General features: G+C 36.3%; 1 protein-coding gene across 50 annotated transcripts in view; it reads left to right on the top strand.

Annotated features, from left to right (window-relative positions):
* The window catches only part of ADD3 (adducin 3), a 127,967-nt gene that overhangs the window by 85,894 nt on the left and 17,850 nt on the right, over window positions 1-24,223 (top strand). For all 50 annotated transcript variants that reach the window (XR_014068860.1, XR_014068866.1, XR_014068864.1 and 47 more), the window contains one exon: window positions 12,448-12,671. Coding sequence is in view for 39 of the 50 variants with exons in the window: in XM_081541645.1 (XP_081397771.1) it covers window positions 12,477-12,671 (195 nt within the window). In the remaining 11 variants the exon portion in view is untranslated. The remainder of the gene's footprint in view (window positions 1-12,447; window positions 12,672-24,223) is intronic.

Raw genomic sequence — 24,223 nt, 5'->3', positions numbered from 1 at the left:
TATCTATTTTATACATAGTAGATTGTATCTCTTAACTCCATTCCCCTAATTTGCTCCCCTCCTCCCCTCTCCCCGCTTTGGTAACCACTGGTTTGTTTTCTACACCTATAAGTCTGTTTCTGTTTTGCATGTACTTTTTTTTTTTTAGATTGCACATATAAGTGATGTCATACAGTAGTTGTCTTTCTCTGACTTATTTCACTAAGCATAATATTCTCTAGATCCATCCATATTGCTGCAAATGGTAGAATTTCATTTTTTTTTCTCATGACTGAGTAATATTTCATTGTATATATATATATACATCTTTATTCATTTGTCTGGCACTTGGGTTGCTTCTGAATCTTGTGTATATAAATAGTGCTGCTTTGAACCTTGCAGTGCATGTATCTCTTCAATTAGTGTTTTTGTTTTTCTGGATATATACCCAGAACTGGAATTGCTGGATCATATGGTGTTCTATTTTAGTTTTTTTAGTTAAGTTGAATTTTTAACTCAGGCCCAAATCAATAGTATCTTTTGCTGATCAACCGTAGACTCATTGTTTCCTAGACTTGTGTTGAAGCTTAGAGTTTATAGTTTAATTTTAAAGGTGTACTCAACAGAAGTAAGGTTTCCCAGGTGGCTCACTGATGAGGAATCTGCCTGCCAATGCAGGAGATGCCAGTTCAGTCCCTGGGTCAGGAAGATCCCCTGGAGAAGGGAATGGAAACCCACACTAGTATTCTTGCCTGGAAAATCCCATGGACAGAGGAGCCTGGCAGGCTACAGTCCATGGGGTCTTGAAGGAGTCAGACACAACTTAGCGACTAAACAACGGCAATAGAAGTCATTTCAGAAGAACAGAAAAAGGATTCAGAAATTTAAGAATGATCTGGATCAATTTTAGGATTCTGGCAATAGGCCACAGAGAACTAAATTTATACCAGTTTGGTAGCCATACAAGACTTTTTTACTTTACTACTTTGAGAATATTTATCATTTCTGTTTTGGAGCTGAGTATTGTAATTCTAGAATGTATTTTCAGGTGCCCAGTAAAGAAAGACACTAATTAAGTTTGTAATAGCTGTATGTACTTCTAGGAAATAAAGCCCTTTGAGCTGTTCCATCTTTTTTGGTCCACTCTTCCACAGCTAATTAAGATCTGTAACTGTGAGTTAATTCCTTGTTTGGTAGTCCAAGGGAAATTGCTAAATATCAGGGTTTTTTTTTAATCTATACAGTGGAATTACTGCCAACGTAATTTTTTTCCATGGGTGGATTTGTTTCATTATACATGAGACGAGATGGTTGGATGGCATCACCAACTCAGTGGACGTGAGTTCAAGTAAATTCCAAGAGTTGGTGATGGACAAGGGGAGGCCTGGCGTGCTGCAATCCATGGGATCGCAGAGTCAGACATAACTGAGCGACTGAACTGAACATAGTTAAAGGCCCTCAACTCTTTTTCAAGTGATGCTAAATTAACTTTAGAGATAAAAATGTAAACCTGAACATAATTTGTTGTTAACCCAGGGCACAGTCAATGTCATTCTGATAATTCTAATTAAGACATAACAGTTATCTGCTAGGTAACAATTACAACTTCCAAAATACTAATCATTGCCCGGATGGTGGTATTTTCATATGGACTTGAGCCAGTTTAAGGACCCTTAACCCACATGTGTTACTTAGTTCCTCTTTGTTTGAAAATCAAAATTGTGTGGAATGTTCTGTGATATTTTATGATAATTCTCATCTTTGCCTATCTTATTAAACTTCTTAGTCTGCCCGTCTCCTAATACTCCTTGTTCTTATGTATCTTATTTATCTGGGTTGCTGAGTACTGATAGAAAAGAAGGCCAACTAATGAGGAAGCAATATTGTGCTGCATAAAGAGCTAGGAGAACTTAGATCACCCTGATGGTGTTAGGTGTATAATCGTGGCCATGTCTCTGAACGAGGACCTCTTTCATTAGTTATCTAATCTAGAAAACTAGAGATTTGGACTGATTGTTCTCTTAATTTTTGCTTCAAAGCCTTCAAAGAATTAAAGTGAAAAGACAGATCCTTAATTTACTGGTAATACGTTAGCAGATACTTCTTAATTTTTAAAAGTCTAATTACTTAAAGAAAACGTGTTAGATCGTTTCAGTCACGCAAAGCACCACTATGCAGCTACCTCATTTATGTCCATCTACTTTTCTGTGCATGCTAGACAGACAATCATAACATTAAGTCCATTTACAAGTGTTAGGATTTTTAAGCTTTCTTTATAGCCTATTCCTCTCAGTCAATAGTATTTATAAAATACTTGTGTATGGTGGGCCTTGTTTCCTTCTTATATTTCATTTGAGGCATAAATTTTGACCATGGGGCTATCTGTGATTGATATGTTAATACTAATAAAATACTAATAAAATTAGCATTACTAATGTTAATATAATTTTATAGCAGTGTCTGATACTTCCGCATTGTAGCTTTAGAAAAATTGCTCAACACCTCTGCGTGTAGTTTCCCCTTATCAGTAAAATGTGTTCCTTGATTCTAGTCTGAAATACTCCGAGAGAGCTCTCAGAATCAGTAGCCATTATAGCAATAAGATCACAATGCTTCATGGGCTAATTAAATCTTCTTCCATTTGGGCATTTAGAAAGTACCATCTGTATTACTCAGTGCCACTCAATAGCTTTTTTTATTTTTTTTCTTTTTTCTTGGCTTTTATCTACTTCTAGTTCAGTTTTCCATATCTATCAATTTCCATGTCATTTGTGTATAAAATTTTGGCTAGCAGTTGAAAGTAGTTCATGTATTTTACAGGGTAAAATGAATAAAAACTTAACTGGTGGATCTGATGTGGCTTGTCGTAGTTTATGCAGAGTCTAAGTTTTTTTCTAGAACTTTAAACACGTTCACAATTTTATAGTAACTTTCATCAAGAAAAACTAAATAAACCAGCATTTGTTATTGTTGTTGTTAACCAAATATGCTGCTTTGAAGTCTTGGCATATATTTGATTGTTGTTTTAAATATGAAACAATGGGCCTGGTACTTGAAAAGTACACCCATCTTTTTGCTTATGTTATGGAGAAAGCTGTTAAAAGTACCAAGAATTTAAAGTTTGGAAAGACTTTTTATAAGTAATAACTTTTCATAGGATTGTTTTTACCGTTCCCAGCCTAGAAGTAACACAAACCAGATTGATTTGGAACGAGTTGTGATATAGTAAAATAATTCAATTCAGCCGCTGCTGTGGAGTACTCTGTCCTTGTGGAGACTACAAACATAAGCAGAGAGATCTCAAAAAGTGAAGTGGAAGTAGCTGTGAGTCAAGAAAAAATGAAGGGAAAAAAAAAACCCTATTATTAAATAACACAGATGATATTTTCTAAGCGTTCAAATGCAGGAAAATTTAGTTATCCCTCAAAGCACTGGTATCTCATTGCTTTAATCTGCCATAAATATTATTGTTAAAAAAATCAAGGAATCACTTCTTATTCCCTTCCATCTCTCTAGCACATATTCATCCCCCCATCTCCCTCCCTCCCTCCCTCCTCTCTCTCACACACACTTTTCCTTTCTATTTCTTATTCGACCATGATTTAAAGTGCCTAGGACAGTGTTTTTCAAACTGTAGATTACAACTTAATAGTAGATCATGAGTAAATTTGACCAGCATTTTTTTTAAAGGAAGAGATTAAGTTAGAAAATATCAGAATATACTACATAGTAAAGGAAAGTATTAGTATCATGTCCTAAATTTGTTTCAGTTATACATCTCATGTATTTGTATGTGATTACAATATAAAAATCACTGCAGATGGTGATTGCAGCCATGAAATTAAAAGACGCTTACTCCTTGGAAGGAAAGTTATGACCAACCTAGAGAGCATATTAAAAAGCAGAGACATTACTTTGCCAACAAAGGTCCATCTACTCAAGGCTATGGTTTTTCCAGTGGTCATGTATGGATGTGAGAGTTGGACTAGAAAGAAAGCTGAGCGCTGAAGAATTGATGCTTTTGAACTGTGGTGTTCAAAGAGAAGATTCCTGAGAGTCCCTTGGACAGTGAGGAGATCCAACCAGTCCATCCCAAAGGAGATCAGTCCTGAATATTCATTGGAAGGATGATGCTGAAGCTGAAACTCCAATACTTTGGCCACCTGATGCAAAAAACTGACTCTTCTGAAAAGACCCTGATGCTGGGAAAGATTGAAGGCGGGAGGAGAAGGGGACGACCGAGGATGAGATGATTGGATGGCATTGTCGACTCAATGGACTTGAGTTTGGGTAAATTCCAGGAGTTGGTGATGGACAGGGAAGCCTGGCGTGCTGCAGTCCATGGGTTCGCAAAGAGTTGGACACAACTGAGCGACTGAACTGAATCAACAAAGTAGATTTAAATCCCAGATCTGCCACTTGCTATTCCTTGGACCTGAAATGAGCTACTTCTCAGTGACTTTATTTCTCCTAGAAAACAATAATATTAAAGTGATCTGACCACAGCAAGATTTTTTACATTTCCTTAACAGAATCAACAGTTGAGTTAGTATTTCCACTCGCTATGTCCCCTGGTTTATAAAGACTAGTAGTGAAATCTGAACAGTATCCATTAAATGCTTTTTACAATGTTTTATTTTCTGCAGGGGGCTTCATATTCTGACTGTCCTTAATTTGAGCAAATTACTATGTAACCAGATAGTAAGTTTCAAAGTTACTCTAATCATCATGGGAAGTATTTTTCAGTGACCAGTTGATGCTAATAGAATGTATGTGTCTTTATTCAGATTCAGTTTAGTTGTATTGACTTTTAAAATACATTCTGGTACAGAAAATATCCAAAAAGTAACTACAATGTAAGCTTTATTCTGCTGTCGAGTTGATCACATTTTTATGTGAAATAGAAACTAGCAATTTGACTTTTTCCATCATTATGGAATGGCCTTTTTTAAACTTAAATTTTCAAAGTTTGAGATAATCATAGATTTGCATGCAATTATAAGAATTAATACAGAGAGACCCTGTGTACCCTTCATCTTGAAGTAGTATTAATCGCTCAGTCATGTCCAACTCTTTGTGACCCCATGGACTGTAGCCCTTCAGGCTCCTCTGTCCATGGAATTCTCCAGGCAGGAATACTGCAGTGGATAGACATTCCCTTTTCCAGAGGATCTTCCTGACCAAGGGATTGAATGCAGGATTTCTTGCATTGCAGGCAGATTCTTTACCTTCTGAGCCACCAGGGAAGCCCCACCCTTCATCTGCTTTCCCTCGATGGTGACATCTTATAAAACCATAGTGTAATATCATAGTCAGTATATTGACATTGTGGTAATCCACTGGTCTTATTCAGATTTTCACAGTTTTGCTTGTAAGTCACTTGTATGTATGTTTGTGAGTTTAGTTCTGTGCGGTTTTATCTCATGTGTATGTTCATGTATCCACCACTGTAGTCAGGACATAAAAGAGTTCCATCACCACAAGGATCTCTCCTTTTATAACCCTGCATGCCTTCCTTCCTCCTGTGTACTCCTCTCTCCCTCCGGAGCATACTCCTTCCCCACGCCTGGCAACCACTGATCTATCCCCCACTCCTATAATTTTGTCATTCAAAGAATATGATATAAATGAAATCATGCAGTATGTAATCTTTTGGAATTGGCTGTTTTTTTAAACCCAATTGTGATTCACTAGAGATTTATTCAGGCTATTATGTGTATCAGTAATTCATTCCATTTTACATTTATTTATACATTTATTATACATTTATTTACATGTATAATATTTTCTAGTATAGACATACCACAGTTTGTTTCATCATTCACATGTTGAAGGATATCTAGATTACTTCTAGTCTTTGATTGTTACAACTAAAACTACTGTGAACATTTGTATACAGATTGTGACATTGTGTGAACATATGTTCTCCTTTTTTTTTTTTGATTAAATGACCAGGAGATCAATTGTTGAATCATTTCTTAGTTGCATGTTTTGTTTTTTAAAATGCCAAACATTTGCTGAAATTGCTTACCATTTTATGCTCCCACTAGCAAGGTGCAAGGGATCCAGTTTCTCTGTACCCTCCCCAGCATTTAAGGTTATCATTAGTTTTTGTTTGTTTTAGCCTTTCTGGGACCAGGACCTGTGTAGTATACCTTGTGATTTTAATTTGTGTTTCCCTAATAACTAATGGCTTTTCAGGTGGCTCAGTGGTAAAGAGTCTACCTGCCAATGTAGGAGACATGGGTTCAGTCCGTGAGTCTGGAAGGTCCCCTGGAGAAGGAAATGGCAACCCACTCCAGTATTCTTGCCCACGACAGAAGAGCCTGGCAGGCTGTAGTCCATGGGGTCACATAAGAGTTGGACACGACTGAGCACACATTTCTCACTCAGTCCTTTATGTGGTCTACTACCAATAATAACTAATGATGTTAAACATCTTTGCATGTGCTTTTCTACCATGTATCCTTTTCAGTGAAATGGCTGTTCCTGTCTTTTTGCCCATTTTCTAATTGAATTGTTTGATTTCTTTTTACTTCTGAGTTTTGAGAGTTCGTTATATATTATACATTCTAGTCCTTTGTCAGATGTGTGGTTTGCAAATATTTTGTCATGGCCTTAAAATTGAGGGCAAGCTCCATTTGTCAGTTTTCCTCTTACGGATCATGCTTTGGTGTCAAATCTGTGAATATTGCCTGGGCCTAGATCCTGAAGATTTTTTTTCCTAAATGATTTATAGTTCCTGTTTTGAGTTAATTTTTTATTGTGGTAAAATATATATAACATAAAATTTGCCATTCAAAGTGTATAATTCAGTGGCACAAAGTACATTCACGATACTGTACAGCCATCCCCACTATCTAGATCCAGAACTTTTTCATCATCTCAAACAGAAACCCAGTACCCATTAAGCAGTCACTCCCCATTTCTTCCCCCACTCCCACCCCTGCCAATCATGAGTCTGCTTTCCGTACCATGGATTTGCCCAGTCTGTATATTTCATATAAGTGAAATTGTATAACATGTGGCCTTTTGTGTCTGGCTTCTTTCACTTAGCTAATGTTTTTGAGGTTCATTCATATTGTAGATGTATCAATAATTCATTTCTTTTATGGATAAATATTCCATTATGTGGCTACACTACAGTTATTGTTTATCCATTCATCAGTTAATGGACATTTGGAGTGTTTTCACATTTTGGCTATTGTGAGTAATACAGCTTTGAACATTTCATGCACAAGTTTTTATTTGAATACCTGTCTTCAATTCTTTTGGGTAGATTCTTAGAAGTGAGTTAATTTTTTACTAAGATATAAGACATAGGTTGCTATGTCTTACACTATGACAAATCTAGACAGCATATTGAAAAGCAGAAACATAAAAAAGAAAAAAAAGCAGAGACATCACTTTGCCAACAAAGGTCCGTACAGTCAAAGCTATGGTTTTTCTAGTAGTCATGCATGGATTTGAGAGTTGGACCATAAAGAAGGCTGAGCACCAAAGAATTGATGCTTTGGAACTGTGGTGCTAGAGAAGACTCTTGAGAGTCCCTTGGACAGTAAGGAGATCAAACCAGTCAATCCTAAAGGAAATCAACCCTGAATATTCATTGGAAGGACTGGTTCTGAAGCTGAAGCTCCAATCCTTTGGTCACCTCACTCCTAATTAGCGAGGAGCCGACTCATTAGAAAAGATCCTGATTCTGGGAAAGACTGAGGGCAAGAGGAGAAGAGGGCGACAGAGGATAAGATGGTTGAGTGACATCACTGACTGAATGGACATGAGTTTCAACAAACTCAAGGAGATAGTGAAGGACAGAGAAGCCTGGCGTGCTGCAGTTCATGGGGTTGCAAAGAAGTCAGACAAGACTGAGCGACTGGACAACAACAAGACTCAAGTTGAGGTTTTCTTTTTCTTTTTCTTCCTTTGCCTATGGATGTACAGTTTCTTCACTAGTGTTTGAAAAGGCTATCTTGCAAGGGCCATTTTAAAGAATTATTTTAAAGCTTTCAGAGAATCCCTATCCCTAGAATTTCGGTATATACACATTAATTTTGCAAAAGAATTTGTAATGCGAGCCTGTAAGGATAGTCTGGTGGGTTTTACTGGGATTTTCTTTATATTTGTGAAAGTTTAGGCTTGGATATTTCTGTTACAGACGAAGCAATTGTATTTTCTATGAAAGAAACATAGAGGTGATGTGGGAAAGATAAAACACGTAAGCCATAAAGGGTTTTATCCCATGGATGACAGGAGGCCATTTAAGGTTCTAAGAAAGATAGATATAATCAGATCAAATTAAAAGATGATGTTAACTACAGGCATCCTACTGTACCTTAGATCCCTGGAACTTATAACTGAATGTTTGTACTTTGACCTGTACTTCCCCATTTCCCCCACCCCTCAGCTGCTAGCAACCACCATTCTACTCTCTGTAAGTCTGATGTTTTTAGATTCTTCATATAAGTGAGATCATATCATATTTGTCTTTATCTGACTTATTTCACTTAGCATAAGGCCATAAAGGCCCATCCATGTTGTTGCAAGTGGCAGAATTGCCTTCTTTTTATTGCTGAATAATTTCACTGTGTGTGTGTGTGTCTCACATTTTCTCTATTCATCCATCTCTCTGGATGGACACTAAGGTTGTTTCCATGTCTTGGCTGTTGAATATGATGCTGAAAGCTTCTCTCTCTCTTTTTTTTTTTTTCTGAATTCTGTTTATTTCAGATGATCTTGTGGATCCTAGGTTTTTTCCAGGCTTGAAATAGCTGTTCTGTCTGTAGTCTGTAAAATTGCAAATAATCAGTTATTGCTTATGATTGGTTTAAAAATCTGTGTAAAACTTTTACTGTTGAGCATCCAGGTATAGAAGAGCACCTGAATGACAAACTACTGCCCTTATTCTTTATTTCTATATCCTTCTTGTTAATTCCCAATACTTACTCCAAGTACGTAAAACTTTGAAACTTCTTTTATTAAAAAGCCGTGGTAAATAAGGAACTTTTTAAAAAAAAAATTTATCTTGTTGAAGTGTAGTTGATTTACAGTGTATGTTAATTTCTACTGTTCAGCAAAGTGATTCAGTTATACATGTATATACATTCTTTTTCATATTCTTTCTCATTATGGTTCCTCATAGGATACTGTATATAGTTCCCTGTGCTATACAGCAGGATCTTATTGTTTGTCCATTCTGCATAGAATAGTTTGCATCTGCTAATCCCAAAGTCCTAATCCATCACTCCGCTGCCCCTCTCCCCCTTGGCAACCACAAGTCTCTGAGCTTTTGAAGTTGTAAAAAGATCAGAGTGTTTTGAGTCATTTCTAATTTTATTTCCCCTTTTTGGTGTCATTTCCTTAATTCTGACAGATTCTGTATATTCTCAGTTGCCTAATATTTAGGCCAGAATGTAGACTAAAAGTCTCAAAATTTTAGCCATCTTGTGTTTTATGATATGTTTCATTGTAAAGTGGACTAGGAGATGGAAACTGGCTTTGAATATTGTCTGACATAAACAGTGGGATTTTTGACAGGATATTTAATCCGTGGAATCTCTAGATTATTAATCTCTATCTCATTGTGTAGTTGCAAAGATGGAATAAGATAGAAAGATGTAAGAGCATAGTATAAACTATATAAAGTGTTAACACATATATAATATGTTCTTTTATTACTAAAATGAGTGGTTAGATGTATTTTCCTTTTTACCTCACTTATCTAAAAATGTGTTCATCAGGAGTTCTTTAAACTCTTAAGCTTTTACTTATCAGTGTTTCTATTATCAGTTTCTTAAACCAATGCTGGGACAACAAAATAAATATACTACCACAGTTCCTTACTTTTTGCTGTGTTTTTAGTAAAATTAGTTTATAAGCATCAGCAAATTGAGTTAGACATAGGCTTATTATCTAACTCTGTTCCTGCATTAGGCTAAATAGTGCTTTAGGGGCTGAGGAATAGGTTAAAATCCAACTAAAGGCAACATTTATGGGATTTCTTTTTAAAAAATGGCTTATTCATAATCAGTGACCTAGTGTGGTAAACTAAAGAGAACTGATTTCTTTGTTAATTGATGTCGCATTTATTAGTACCCACTTAGTCTGTGCTTGGCCAAGGCAGCATGACATTTACTAATATATGTGAGTTTGTTTGTTTCTCTAAATACTTTCTCCTTGGAATTTTTATCTGCTAGCTATAAACTATTTTAAGAAATTCAAATGGCCTTGCTATAAACAGCTTCTAAGAAAACTAGGTTCCAGAGATTGGTTAGACCTTTAGACTGCTGATAACTCAAACGGGTATGAAAAAGTTTCTTGCAGTAGGTGCTCTGTGCACCACATTTTTGGATAATAGCAAGATGATGAAAAATACTATAGGTTAACGTCAATCTGATAACAGAGTAGCAAAAGCTAATTTTTGGAAGAGTATAATATGGCCAGGGTCATTCCATTAGTAGTGAATATTATATTAAAAAGAATAAAAAAAAACCCTATTTTTCCTGTAGAGCACACATATAATGAACAGATATCCATTCTTTAGTGTTTTCTTCCAATTTTTAAATTAATGAGTTAGGATGTGGAAGACTCAATTATAGAAAAGCTTATTTTTTACATTTCTTTCACTGATATTAATAAGTTGCTTTCTAGTAATCAGATCAGAATTTCATTAAAGCCATATGGTGTAAAGTGTGTTAACCATATTTCATGAATTTGAGGGGTTGTATACTAAAACAATTCAGGTAGCTTGTAGAATGTTGTACATGAGATTGATGTTTTCAAGTAAAAGAAATCAGTTTTAGCATGTTTTGCAAAAATTTATTTTTAACAAAATAAGTTTACATTTCCAGGACCAGAATTAATGCAAGAGTTTTTAATGTCTTACAGTGAGTTTACTTGGGCTAAGTCAGGTCAAGGAAGCTTTAGAAATGAATTCTATCAGAGAAGGCTATTAGTAGAGACAAGTACAGAAACCTCACTAGCTGTTAATTGTATTCAGAAGATGAGATCAAATATCTTTGGTCTTTATCAGGGATTCAGATCGCTAAGAAAAAGGTAGCCCTTGCCTTTTCCCTTCTGGATCTATCTAGAAACTGTTCTGCATTTAACTTCCCTTATTATGAAGTGATTCTTCTTACAGGCAAATAATCAGTTAAATAAATACCATTTGTAGTGAGAATGTTTTTTTTCTGTTACCCAATCATTTATATTGAACAGATTGCATATGTTACCACCTGCAGAGAAAATTGTGCTACACAAAACTGTCTTTACAATTTCTTTTTTAAAATTGTTTCCTTTTCTTCTTCCTTGTTGCAAGTTTTTGCACTTTCTATATTCAGTTCAAAAGAACAGCTAGGTAAAGGGATACACTAATCAGTGGTGTTCTCTTCTCATGGTTAGCCTTGTGCTGCATCACATCTAAAAGTGAGAGGAAGCATCCTTTAGTGTGCAGTGACTGTTTCTCTCTGCTAGGTCAGTGATGTTCTAAGTGTGGTCCAGGACCCGGTGCCAGTCTGCAGACAGAATATGATAGTAAGCATTTAGAAACTTCTTGTAGTTTGACATTGCCATGACATCTGAGTGCATTATTTTGTATTTTACAAAAATACTAGTCCACAGCAAATTGGAGAAAGTTCTTCACCATGGACAATTTGAGAAGCACCAGGTTAGATGGCTTCCTCAACTTCTAATACAAGCCATCACAGCCTGGGGCTGGGGGATGGATGTTAAATGACTGTCCTATTAGTCTATCTACTGTTGATTGATTACGTGCTCAATTGTAGCAAAGCCCAAATGAATTGTTTCCCTGGCATAAAACCAAGGATTATCCTGTCAGTAATAATTAAATGAATCAGCTGTTCCTGTGGTTTGTGAATAGCTTTTTATTGTTTCTCACTGGATTTAAAGTACTATCTGTTGAAGTTATATAGTCTGGCAGCCTTAATAATTCCTGCATTTTCCCTGAAATTTAATGAATCATTTGAAAAACTTATAGCTGTTTCTCTCTCATATGTTAATAAGCTACATTCACTATAAAATACAGTGGTTGTTAAATATGGCCTGAGTTTGGTCTAACATAAAAGCATGAGTAAGAGAGAAAAGAGAAGAATTTCCACTAACAGTAATCACTAATGATGAAATTTTGCTGTCTTAGATGTGGCATTTTACTTTTGGATATTTTGATTATTGCTCCTTTAAAAAATCTGTTTGGCAGTTGATGGCATTATTGTAATTGAACCACAAGTTTCTACTAGCTCCGAAAATATTCAGTCTACAATTTAGCATTGTAATCTATTTTTACCCTAATAAAAAAGTGTCCTAATATTTTTTGAAAAGCTGCTTTTTAAAGAAAATAGCCACTGTTACAGGGTAACAGTTCTGCATCAGCAATGTAAAATTCAAATTTACTAACCCTAACCCTAACCCTATTATTAATATGATTGTCCTACTTTGTGTTTATTAATGCAGATAACAAGAAGAATCGGCAGACCTGAAGCATGAGTTCAGATGCTAGCCAAGGTGTGGTCACTACTCCTCCTCCTCCCAGCATGCCTCACAAAGAGAGGTATTTTGACCGCATCAATGAAAATGACCCAGAATACATACGGGAGAGGAACATGTCTCCTGATCTGCGACAAGACTTCAATATGATGGAGCAGAGGAAACGAGTTACTCAGATCTTGCAAAGTCCGGTGAGTCAAAATGATTCAGAAGTATTAATTTTTTTTATTCTTTGGAAACCATGATACAGTGAGGTAGGAGGTATCTGCTTTTGGGTTAGAAGAGTGGTATAGCAAAGGGGACTGGTTGTCCCCAATCTTTGAGAGGCAAAATAAGCACCTAGTTTATAAATTTAATTGCAACACTTTAATAATAAACTAGCATCATCTTGGTGGTAACTTTTCTTGTGTGATTTCTGAGTGTAATATTTCATTACAGGGAAACAAAAGATGCTACTAAATTCAAGGATTCCCATTTCAGACTGAGCATCTGTGAAGAAAAGAAAGGCATGAGTGAAGAGTGAGGAACCAAGAAATGAGTTAGATATACCCCACGCACGTATTTTCTTCCTTTGGGTATCTTGACAATCAGAGCAGCATAGGAAGACTTAAGGTTTATGAAGATGTCTGTCATTTGGCAGCTTAATATTCCATGCACCTAATGTAGGTACACATTTGTGCACGCACACCAAACTAGCTAGATTAAACATAGTTCTAACCTTAACTCAAGCTGAAAATTCTGTCTGCACAGTAATATCCAGACTTTGTAAATCATGTTCAAATGATTTAAGTTTCCTACACACCTTTAGTGGAATTGTAAAGGTCACATATAAGTGTTGGAAAATGAGTGAACAACTTGATTTAACATGCAAATTGAATTCATAACTATATGTATAATGAAGATCATGGGCCCCTTAAGATAGAGTTCATCATACATAGACACACGATGCCCAGGATAGGGTTGTATTAGATTTCCAACTTAGGTACTAAAATAAGCACCAAGACATAGAACTGCCTGAGGTGGCCCTGGTAAATCATTTTTGTTGTGCCCTTGTGGATTTAATCACAGAGATTGAGTACAAAGCCAAAGGGGAATTCCATTCCTGACTAATTCTCCTGTGTCAGTGGCCTAGATAAAAGCAAATAGAAGTTATAAAAGCAGTGCAGGCTTTCAGGAATTTAAGTATAGCTTAAATAGAAAGCTATCCTTTAAATAAACTCTTAAAGAAACCTTTTCCCAATGGAAAGGAGATTAACCAGAAAATTTATCACGAGAGTAAATGTTCAGTGCCTTATTTTATGCAAACAAGTTTCTGTGTTTATAAATACTTGAAGGGCATGTTAATTATTTGGCACAAAATCAATAAAATTCCTTCTCTAAAGAAACTCCACTTCGAAGAACTAACTAATTAGCCAAAGAATTATGGTAATATATAGGATAAAGTAACTGAAAGAATGAGATGAAGTTCAGATTTTGTTCAAGATTAAATACCAAGATTTCTTTGGGTAGTGCTCCAAAGAGAATCATTCAATTTTAAGTAAAGCTTTAAAGGAAAAAGTACCAAACTACACTTTTATGCCAAGGTTTTTTAAAAATAATTTTTCCATTAAACTAAGACAACATAACTGAGATTACCTAATTTTTTTTTTTTACTTGTGTATTGCCACTATAAGATTGACTTTAAAATACCAATTTTACTTATGCCTTGGGGAACTTAATGAAAGAATGGTAAAAGGCAGAATATATAGATTGTCATTTCCATGTTTATATGGCAAGAGTGATAATTTTCAGCCCAGAAGGAAACAAAAGAATTTTAATTCTTTTTGTACAAAAGATGATTTAAAAGAATTGTGGATAGGTCATTTTTTCCCTAGTTCTTTGCTAGTGAATTTAAAATCTTGTTTGTGAAAGACTTGGAAAAGTATATACATTTTGTCTTTCTGCCATGTTTTAGGACATGGCTTTCAAATTTCTTTCAATAGAACAAAGCTTTTCACCAAAGGAAATGATATATGGTGGCCTGTGTTACTAAAAAACAAAACTTAGCAGCTTAAAACAACAAGCTTTTATTATCTCATCATTTCTGTGAGTCAGGAATTCAGGAGCAGCTTAGCTGAGTGGATCTAGCTTAAGGTCTCTCATGAGGTATCTGTCAGGGCTGCTGCATCTGAAGGCTTGACTGGGGTGGAGGTTTCCACTCTTTTAAGATGGGCCACTCAGCTGGCTGTTGGCAAAAGGCTGCAGTTTTTTGCCACATGGACCTTAACCTGAGGCTGAGTTTTCTCCCCGTGAGGAAGTATCTCAGAGCAAAGAGGAGCCTGCAGTGCCTTTTATGACCTAATCTCAGACATTACACACAATACTTCTGCCATATTTGTTAGTGAAGAAGTGAGTCACTAAGTTCAGCTCATACTCGAGAGGAATGACGCTCTTCTACCTTTGGAGGGGAGGATTGTCCACTCTCTGATCACAATTTATTTTAAAAGGACCACAATCTGCCATAATTTATCTACCTTCCTCCCACATGCAAAATGCACTCACCATCTCCTACTACCCCTGCAAAACTTTCTTCCCATTACAACATTAGCCTGAATCCAAAATATTGGCTTCTAAATCCGGTCCAGGTATAGGTGATCCACCTCAAGTGAAATTCCTTAAATATAGTTCCTCTCAATCTATAGACCTGAGAACTGCCCTCACACACATTCAGTGGTGGGACACACCCAAAGCTAACTGCTATGGACGTTCCTGTTCAAAAAGGGAGAAAATTGAGGGTACAGAGGAGTCACTGGTTCATAGCAATTCTAAAATCCATCTGAGCCAATGTTTGAAAGTTCCCTTGATAAGAACTCAGTCCTTCTACTTAGTAGAAATGAGTCTCCCTGGCTCTTGGCTCTGCCCTCTGGGTTTTTGGTTCCATTCTCGGAATTACTCTTCCTTTTCCTTAAAAAGTAGCCTGTGTTTGCAGCTGTGTATTTTTCTCACCCTCCTTCCTTCTTGTAGAAGTTTTGGAGTTCAAAGACCTCTTTTCTTTTTGTACTCTCTTTGTTTCTTTAAGTCCAAGCTTGTAATGTTTCTGTGAATATGATTTTCTTAAAAACTTTATGTGTCTCCTGTGAATATTGAGGTTCATTCTGTTAGACAAAACCCATAACCAATGAAGATCAAAATCAAAGGTATTACTAGTACATGTTTGTAAGAAGCAAATTTATAAGCTTTCTATTTAAAATGCTGAGTTCATTTGGGAAGAAAGTAAATCAGGAAAGAAACTAATAAAAGCAAAGTATAATACTTTTTTTTTTAATAACTGCTTACTGTGTACCAGGCAACTATTAAGTATCGAATCCTATTTAATCCTCAAAACAACTCAGTCAAAGAAGTATTACTGTCACCTAGTTTCCAGATGAATAAACTGAAACTTAGAGCCACTAAATAACTTGCAGAAGTTTTTATACCCTTAGTTAAGTAGCGGGGTCTGAATTTAAGCTTCAAACTCACACCCTTTCCTGCTAGGCTTAAAGCATTCAATAACTATGAAAAAGTTCCACCCGTGTTTTATTCTTCTTCAAATTCTCTTGCTCAAGAGGAGTTTCAAATCATAAGACATTTTGGTGTCTGTAAATTTGGATGACAAACAGCCTTATTGCCTTGAGCTGAGAAAATAGGAGAAGAGCAATTTGTCTCATCTCAACTCCAAATACTATTTCTTTCTAGAAATTTCATGGCCTTTTGACATTTTTTTTTAATTTTAATAAAGTATTTGTCTTAGAAACTAAGTGCTGGTAAATAAACTTATTTAGAGATTTTGTTAATGCACTTGAGAGAATCTACAAGTTTTCTTTGTCCAATATACTCCTTGTATATATGTCTTTGGAGACATATATTTGATTGCCCTTGTCTTAGAATGAAGTATCCAGGGCAGACGGTTAGAATTTAATGATGGACCTCATCAAAGTTAAAGAAACGTGTAAGTTGAAAACTTCAGAACGTTGTAGATATTTAGTAAATTCTGAATACTTGGATGGATGGATATATGAATGGCTGAATGGGCTTTGAGTCATTAAACACTTGAATGTTGTCCAATAAGTTCCTACTGAACTGTACTGCTTAAATGAAAAACAGTTGGCAAGTTTCAGAAAAAGAATGAAAGTTCTTAAAATCATATCACTATCAAAGCAATTAGACTTGTTGAGAGAAGTGTGTAATGTTACTCTGAAAGATAGGACAACAGCAGTGTAGATGTTGGTTGGTCAGGCTCATGACACACTAGCACCTTTTTTTTTTTAACTTTTTATTTTGTGTTGGGATATAGCTGATTAACCTGAAGTGACTTAGCAGCAGCATAGTCAATTAATAATGCTGTGATAGTTTCAGGTGTACAGCAAAGGGACTCAGCCATATATATACATGTATCCATTCTCCCTCAAACTCCCACCCAGGCTACCACATAACATTGAGCAGAGAATTCCATGTCCTATACAGTAGTTCCTTGTGACACACTAATGTTTCTTAATAACAGGGCAGCGTGTAATGCTTCAAACTTATTTTAAAGATAGGAGAAACTTCAAAGTCATGTTCATGTTAAAATTTCCTATCACTATAATTAAGGCCTAAAATTTTAACAGATCACCTTAGTTAGAATAGGTCAGAATTACCATGATTTGTCTGGTCACTTTGGAAGTTTCAAATGGGAATATTCTTTATTAACTTTGTTTGTAATTTTATTAAAATGACAGCTTTAAGAAAAGATATTATTCTAACCTTTAGCTTTATATTAATTACACGTAGATACAGGAGAAAGATCATCCAGAAGAAAATTTGGTTTATGTGTTTTTTCTCCTTTCAACAGGACCAGTGGTAATCTATTTCCAAATGAATACATTTCTTAATGGAGAAATTCTAAGTAAGTTTGTTATGCTCCTAATTCCACTTGAGGAGAGGTCTAATAACATAATTGCAGGGTGCCCTGGGAGCAGCAAGTCTGTAATCTGTTTTTCTTTTTGCTCCAGTTTTTCTTTCTAGTAATTATTATGAGGTACAACACCCAGATGTGGGTATTTAAAATCCAGCTCTGAGATTTATCAGTATCTGTTAACCTGATTTTTGTAAGTTAGACATTACTTATAGGTCAGTCTGTATAATTTTTTTAGCCTTAACCAAAACCATCGCATCATCAGTTTCTTTTTCTGTGATTTAAAAATAAAAATTCTTTCATTTATTACCACTTTCTTCTGAAAGTTCTGATTTTAGCTGCAGAAGCCTTAAGATCTGATATTTTAAATTACTCCTACTTTTGGCTTATAATATACATGAATATGTGTATACCTGGTAGCTCAGTCAGTAAAGAAACTGCCTGCAGTGCAGGAGACCCGGGTTCAATCCCTGGGTCTGGAAGATCCGCTGGAGAAGGAAATGGCCACCCACTCCAGTATTCTTGCCTGGAGCACCCCATGGACAGAGGAACCTAGCGGGCTACATACAGTGCGTGGGGTCGCAAGAGTCAAACATAACTGAGTGACTGAACCACCACCACGTGTGTATACTCAAAGTATACTCTCACCTCACGTGAATCTCAAATCTGAATCCTTTATGTTTTTACAAGTTTATTTTTGAATTTATGAATTCAGACATTTATGAATTTATTTATTCATTTATGAATTCAGAGTTACAGGATCACTCCCTTAACTGACAGGAGATGTACCAAATAAAACAGTATGAGATTCATAGACGCCTTTAAAGCCACCCTCTCTCTAACTTAAACATTCTGTTTTTCACCTAGTGATTTTTTTTTTTTTTTAACCACACTTTTTTGGACATGTGTTTGCTGAGAGAGCTATCCCAACTATAATGTTCTGGGGACAAACTAAGTTTTCAAGTAGGATTTTGTTTGAGTTGAATAATTAAATGACTTTTCAAAAATTTATAACTTTCTGTGAAGATTCACTTCTTAGTTTAAAAAAAATGAATTTCTTCCCTAGATGATGGACAGGCCTAATTACACAGGAGGAATTTCTCATTCAAGTGACAGACTGATAAGACTGTTTTCTAGAGCTTCAGATTCCAGTGCTAGTCACCAGTGAAATGGATCTTTCCTATCACTAACTCTTAAGATGAGATCATATTCTTTGCTTTCTTTCCTTATATCTAGGAAAATACAAAGAAAAGAAGCTCTAACTTATCGACTATAATAATTCAGCACTGAACTAGCCACTCAGGGATTCTCTAGAAATGTGAAAAACACAGTCCCAGCCATCAGATATTTAACTGTATAGTTGAGTAAGAAAAATAAATCACAGTCCTGATAAGTACCCTAAATGCAGTATCAGTTCAGTTCAGTTCAGTCGCTCAGTCGTGTCCAACTCCTTGCGACCCCATGAATCGCAGCACGCCAGGCCTCCCTGTCCATCACCAACTCCCAGAGTCTACCCAAACCCGTGTCCATCGAGTCAGTGATGCCATCCAGCCATCTCATCCTCTGTCGTCCCCTTCTCCTCCTGCCCCCAATCCTTCCCAGCATTAGGGTCTTTTCCAGTGAGTCAACTCTTCGCATGAGGTGGCCAGAGTATTGGAGTTTCAGCTTCAACATCAGTCCTTCCAATGAACACCCAAGACTGATCTCCTTTAGGATGGACTGGTTGGATCTTCTTGCAGTCCAAGGGACTCTCAAGAGTCTTCTCCAACACTAGAGTTCAAAAGCATCAATTCTTTGGCACTCAGCTTTCTTTATAGTCCAACTCTCACATCCATACATGACTACTGGAAAAAGCATAGCCTTGACTAGACGGACCTTTGTTGGAAAAGTAATGTCTCTGCTTTTTAATACGCTATCTAGGTTGGTCATAACTTTCCTTCCAAGGAGTAAGCGTCTTAATTTCATGGCTGCAATCACCATCTGCAGTGATTTTGGAGCCCAAAAAAATAAAGTCTGACACTGTTTCCACTCTTTCCCCATCTATTTCCCATGAAGTGATGGGACCAGATGCCATGATCTTAGTTTTCTGAATGCAGTATAGGCAAATGTAAAAAGAATTCAAAGTGGAATGGGAAGAGAAGAAATATGGAGATCCCTCCTAACTGTGGTGATTAAAGGAGAGACTTCAAGGAGAATGTGGCATTTAAAATGAGTGTTGAGTATAAAGGGTAAGAATTCATCTGGTAGAGGAACAGTAGAAGCCAGCTTTTCCATTTGATGAAATACAATGAGCTAGGATAGAAAAGTACACGTTGTGGATCAGAGCATGAGGTAGTAATGGGAGATAGAGCCAAAAACTGACCTAACAGATTGTAGGGATCCTGGAGTACCAGACTGTTGTGACCTAAGTTAGAAGTCAGCCCATTTTCTCATCATTTCTAGTTTTAATCTGTTGGTATCAATTTTTTGTACATGCATATAGTGCTTGTTTTGGATCTGGGCTCACCACCACTTAATCGCACTGTGACATTAGGAAACTCACTTAACTTGAGCTTCTTTCCTTATTGGCAAACATGGACCTCGCATGGTGACTCTGACAGGTAACTAACATAAAGCGCATCGTGCGGTGCCTGTAGCACAGAGTGGACAACTGGTTATGGAAATGTATGTACATGGGGTTAAACACAATACTGCTAATGGAAAGCCGTTTTAGCCTTTCATGACAACACTTTGAAAATTATAATCATCATTCATTAGACTATATTTTGGCATTTAAAGGCCTTAAAGAATCTATCACTCCGTTGGCATTCTGCCTTATTCGTGTTCATGTCTTCAGGGTGTAACAACCCCCAATACCTCCTCTTCTCTGTTCTTCTCCATGTGAGAAGGAAGATGGTTTATGCTGTAAAACCACATATGTGTGTGTGTCGTTTGATCTTTTAACCTGACTCCTCTAGCAGAGACCCAAGGGAATTGTTGGTTTAATCTGACTTCAGAAGCCCAGCATGTGATCTTGCTGCCCTACTTAAAAGTGAGTTTCTCATTCTGCTTTGATGGGAGAATTCCTAGCTGTAAGAGGGCAAGTTTTGGTACTCCAAGATCTGCTATATAATTTTTCTTGCTTTATCTATCATTATAACCTAATGCTCTAATCTAGCCTGAGAGGTTTGCTCATGCTTCTGATCACAGCAAACCTGCTGCCTTATTAGCTGTACAGACATACCTAAGAGATATTTCAGCTTCAGTTGCAGACCACCATAGTAAAACAAACATTGCAATAAAGTGAATCACACAGATTTTGTTTCCCAGTGCATGCAAAAGTTATGTTTATGTTATACTATAGTCTATTAAGTGTCCAAGAGCATTGTGTCTTAAAAAAAAAAAACCTTAATTTTAAAATAATGCTGTTGGATAGATGGCACTGTGAGACTTGCTCTGCACAGGGTGGCCACAAACTTTCAGTTTATTTAGAAGAAAAAAACATGGTTATCTACAAAGCACAATAGCGTGAAGTGCAGTAAAACAAGGTGTACCTGTAACTGGATTCAGTGATACAACTCATCTCTGATACAATTAGGCAGATATCCTATACCCAACTGAGAGTTTGAGATTTGAATCACTATTCTATTTACTTATTAGCTATGCAACCATAAGCAAGTAATTGCCTGTTTCAGGACTTTATTGTGAGATTCAAATGAATCAGCTGTAAAGGATTATTTTATTAATGTTGAATTTTAGTAGGAATATGCACCTTACTAGATGCATAGATTTAACTATCCACCATAAAGACAAACAAAATTTTTATTTTTTGACATTTTAATGAAAGCTTAATATGTTTATTGATAAAATTTTAAAGCCAGCTGAAACAGTTTTATATCATTAGTAAGTTTTATACTAACAGTTTTATGACTGAGGTAATTATCTGAACAATATTTCAAAAATATTTGAAACATTAAGAACTGAGTTATAAATGTTTATGACAAAAAATATTAAATCTTCTGGAATAAAAGAATTCATATCTGTTGAAGCACTGTCAACTATATAAAAAGGCTGGGAACATTTCATTTACTTTGAAAATTATTTTCTTCTCCTCTACTGCATGCACAGAAGCTATTCGCTAGCCTTAAAGGGGAAATTCATATATTTATCTTAATTTCAGAAGGGCTTATGCATTCCTCTGTGACACCATGGATCATCTCAGAGCTTCAGGATGGTACTCACTGTCTTATGGGATAAATGGAAGTTTTTTAAAAAGGCATTTTCACTGATGAATAAAGCATTTGACCTGAGTCCTTGTCTCTGACATTTACTAGCTCTGTGACCTTGAACAAACTTTTCAACCTTTCTTATTTAGCTTTCTCAATACACCCAGCAGAAATTTCTCATCAGGATCGTAAATAATTATGATTCTCTTGAGCAACTACTTGGTTTTGTTTTTTTTCTTAAAACCATTGTAAATCAGCATACTGAGCAATTGTCTTGATTCATGTTGGCTGCTGGAAACTTTAGATAAAAATTGGCCCATCTCTAGCAACTGATACAATTTTATAGTGTGCTCTTTGTATCTCAACCTCATTCCTGGCTCAGTCTAACCTCCATATGCTTATTTTCTCTTTAGCTTGATTTTTTTTTACCGGTATTTATTTTTGTGTCATTTTAATCTATGGAATCTGCCTTAAATTCTTGCTGGAACAACGTAAGGTGCAGTATTCAATAAAATAAATAATGCCTACTTCTCTGAGCTATTGTGATACATATAGTAAGTATAATTTTTTTTCTCACTGAATCAAAGAATATTGGTTATAGCTTCTTTGAATTGAAGGAGGTTTTAAATAGCGTTTGATTTTGAAGGGAAGATAAAGTTTCAGAAGAACAGATTGGCCCATTGCCAGATGTCTAGAAGTTTTTTGTAGTTTATATAAAGATAAATGAGTATGTCTGGAAGATTCTTTTCAGCCTTAAACATGCTAAAACACTCATGTTAGTCATCAGTATGAAGGTGTCCATCCATCTTATATATAGCTCACAACCGTTTTATGTTCACAAGGTCTTAGAAATATATTAATGGAGTTTTCTGATAAGTGGAATGTGTCTGTGTCAAGGATATTTTATATGATAGTATCTCTGGTTTAAATCACATACTTAAATGAACTAGATAAAAAATGGAATTAGATGGTTAGAATTTTTTTATAATTATGCCTAGGATTTGTGTTTAACAAGCCTTGTATTTGTAAAAGGAAAACCATGTTTAACTGGTATAAACTGCACTATGAACTCAGAATTCAAATATGGTCACAACTAGTATTTTTTAAATTAATCATTCAAGCAGCATCTTTCTCTTGGAATTTCTACTTTCCCCTAAATTGTCCCAAGAACTTAAAGTGGTTTACATACTCCAAAAAGGTTCATCAGTGGTTTCCAAGCTGTGGTGTGTACACGTGTCTGTGTCTATGAAAGAGTCACACCAGAGTCTGTTCAGTCCACCACTGACTGCCATTGCCCCTGCCTCTCCCTGCCACATGGTGGCGCTGTTGAAACCCTTGCCCAACAGGAGATGCAGGTTCACTGCTGACCCAGATGCCTCTGCAGGCCACCACAGTGCAACGGGGAAGAAGGACCTCCTACTCTCTTCCCGCGCTAAGCTCAGTTAAGGTGGTCTTTGGTGCTCCCTGGTTGAGCTCCCAAGATTACAGCTATTAACACTCAGTTCTTTCAATTCACATCACAGATGCCTTTCAACTGTGTTCTAAAAGCAACGCAAGCATGAGTCAGGACTGGTTCTACTATGTACTACCACCTCATAGCCTTACAGCCACGTTTCCCCTTTCACCATGCTGTTACCTAAATTTTTAAAAAACGTTCTTCCTTCTGAAAACCTCTGAGGTGTATTCAGCCATCTCTAAGCAAGGCTCCATCTAAGCAGCCACTCCAGGAAATTGTATTCCCAGCCTTACAAGGAAGACTACTCACAGGGACTCAAAGGAGAGTCACTCTTCTCGGGAGAATTTCCCAGTGATCTCCCCAGTGTTTATACTTGCTCTCTTGGAGGAAGTGATTACAAAGCAGAATATTCTGCCTTCTCCCTCTTAAGTGAAGTGGGAACAAACTGAATATGCTTTCCGGCAGGGCATTCTGCTATACATGTAACTAATCTCAAATGGAAGAGCAAGGTCTGGATAATTTATATTGCAAGAGCCTTCATGTTTAAGGTGAATGAATATAGACATGAGCAAGAGAATAGATGGTTAATAAGCTAAGTGTTGGTTGAGTGTGATAGAAATACAAAGCCAGCTAATTCAACTAATGTGAAGGATTGGGGAATTTTTCAAATGATGAATTATATTAGCAACTCAAAGCTTACCGGAATAGAAATTGTTCTTTTAATATTCAGTATTTTTATTTGTATAAATACTATCTGCCACACTTACATCCCCCTTCCCAAAAGGAAGAAAAGCAGAGCTCCAAAACAGGAACATTTAGTACCCCGAGTTGGGAGAAAAGTTCTTTCTTTAGCACAGTGTTGCAGAGGGGAGTAATCAGCTCTCTGCTCTTTATGAGTTTGCTTTCAGAGTTTATAGAGCTAAGGAATTGCCATGGAAATCATAAAATGGAAGCCTTGATTTACTATATCTTAGTGAAGACTTTTGCTGGGAGTTGCTATAGTCAGAGGCATGTTGCATTCAGATAAGGAGTCTATCCTAACCTAGATAATGAGCTGCTGGGCAAGGAATGTCTCTTCTTACATCAGGCTATACTGGGTGCTCTAGTTGCATATTATTAACAGAGTTGCCTTTACCCATGCCTTTCTATTGTGGATGTTGTAATAGCTCA

This window comes from Giraffa tippelskirchi, chromosome 2 (assembly GCF_054371585.1).
Source record: "Giraffa tippelskirchi isolate mGirTip1 chromosome 2, T2T-mGirTip1v1.2.pri, whole genome shotgun sequence".
Taxonomy (NCBI): domain Eukaryota; kingdom Metazoa; phylum Chordata; class Mammalia; order Artiodactyla; family Giraffidae; genus Giraffa; species Giraffa tippelskirchi.
The sequence above is the reverse complement of the archived record's forward strand: the minus strand, read 5'-3'. Positions and strand labels throughout refer to the sequence as shown.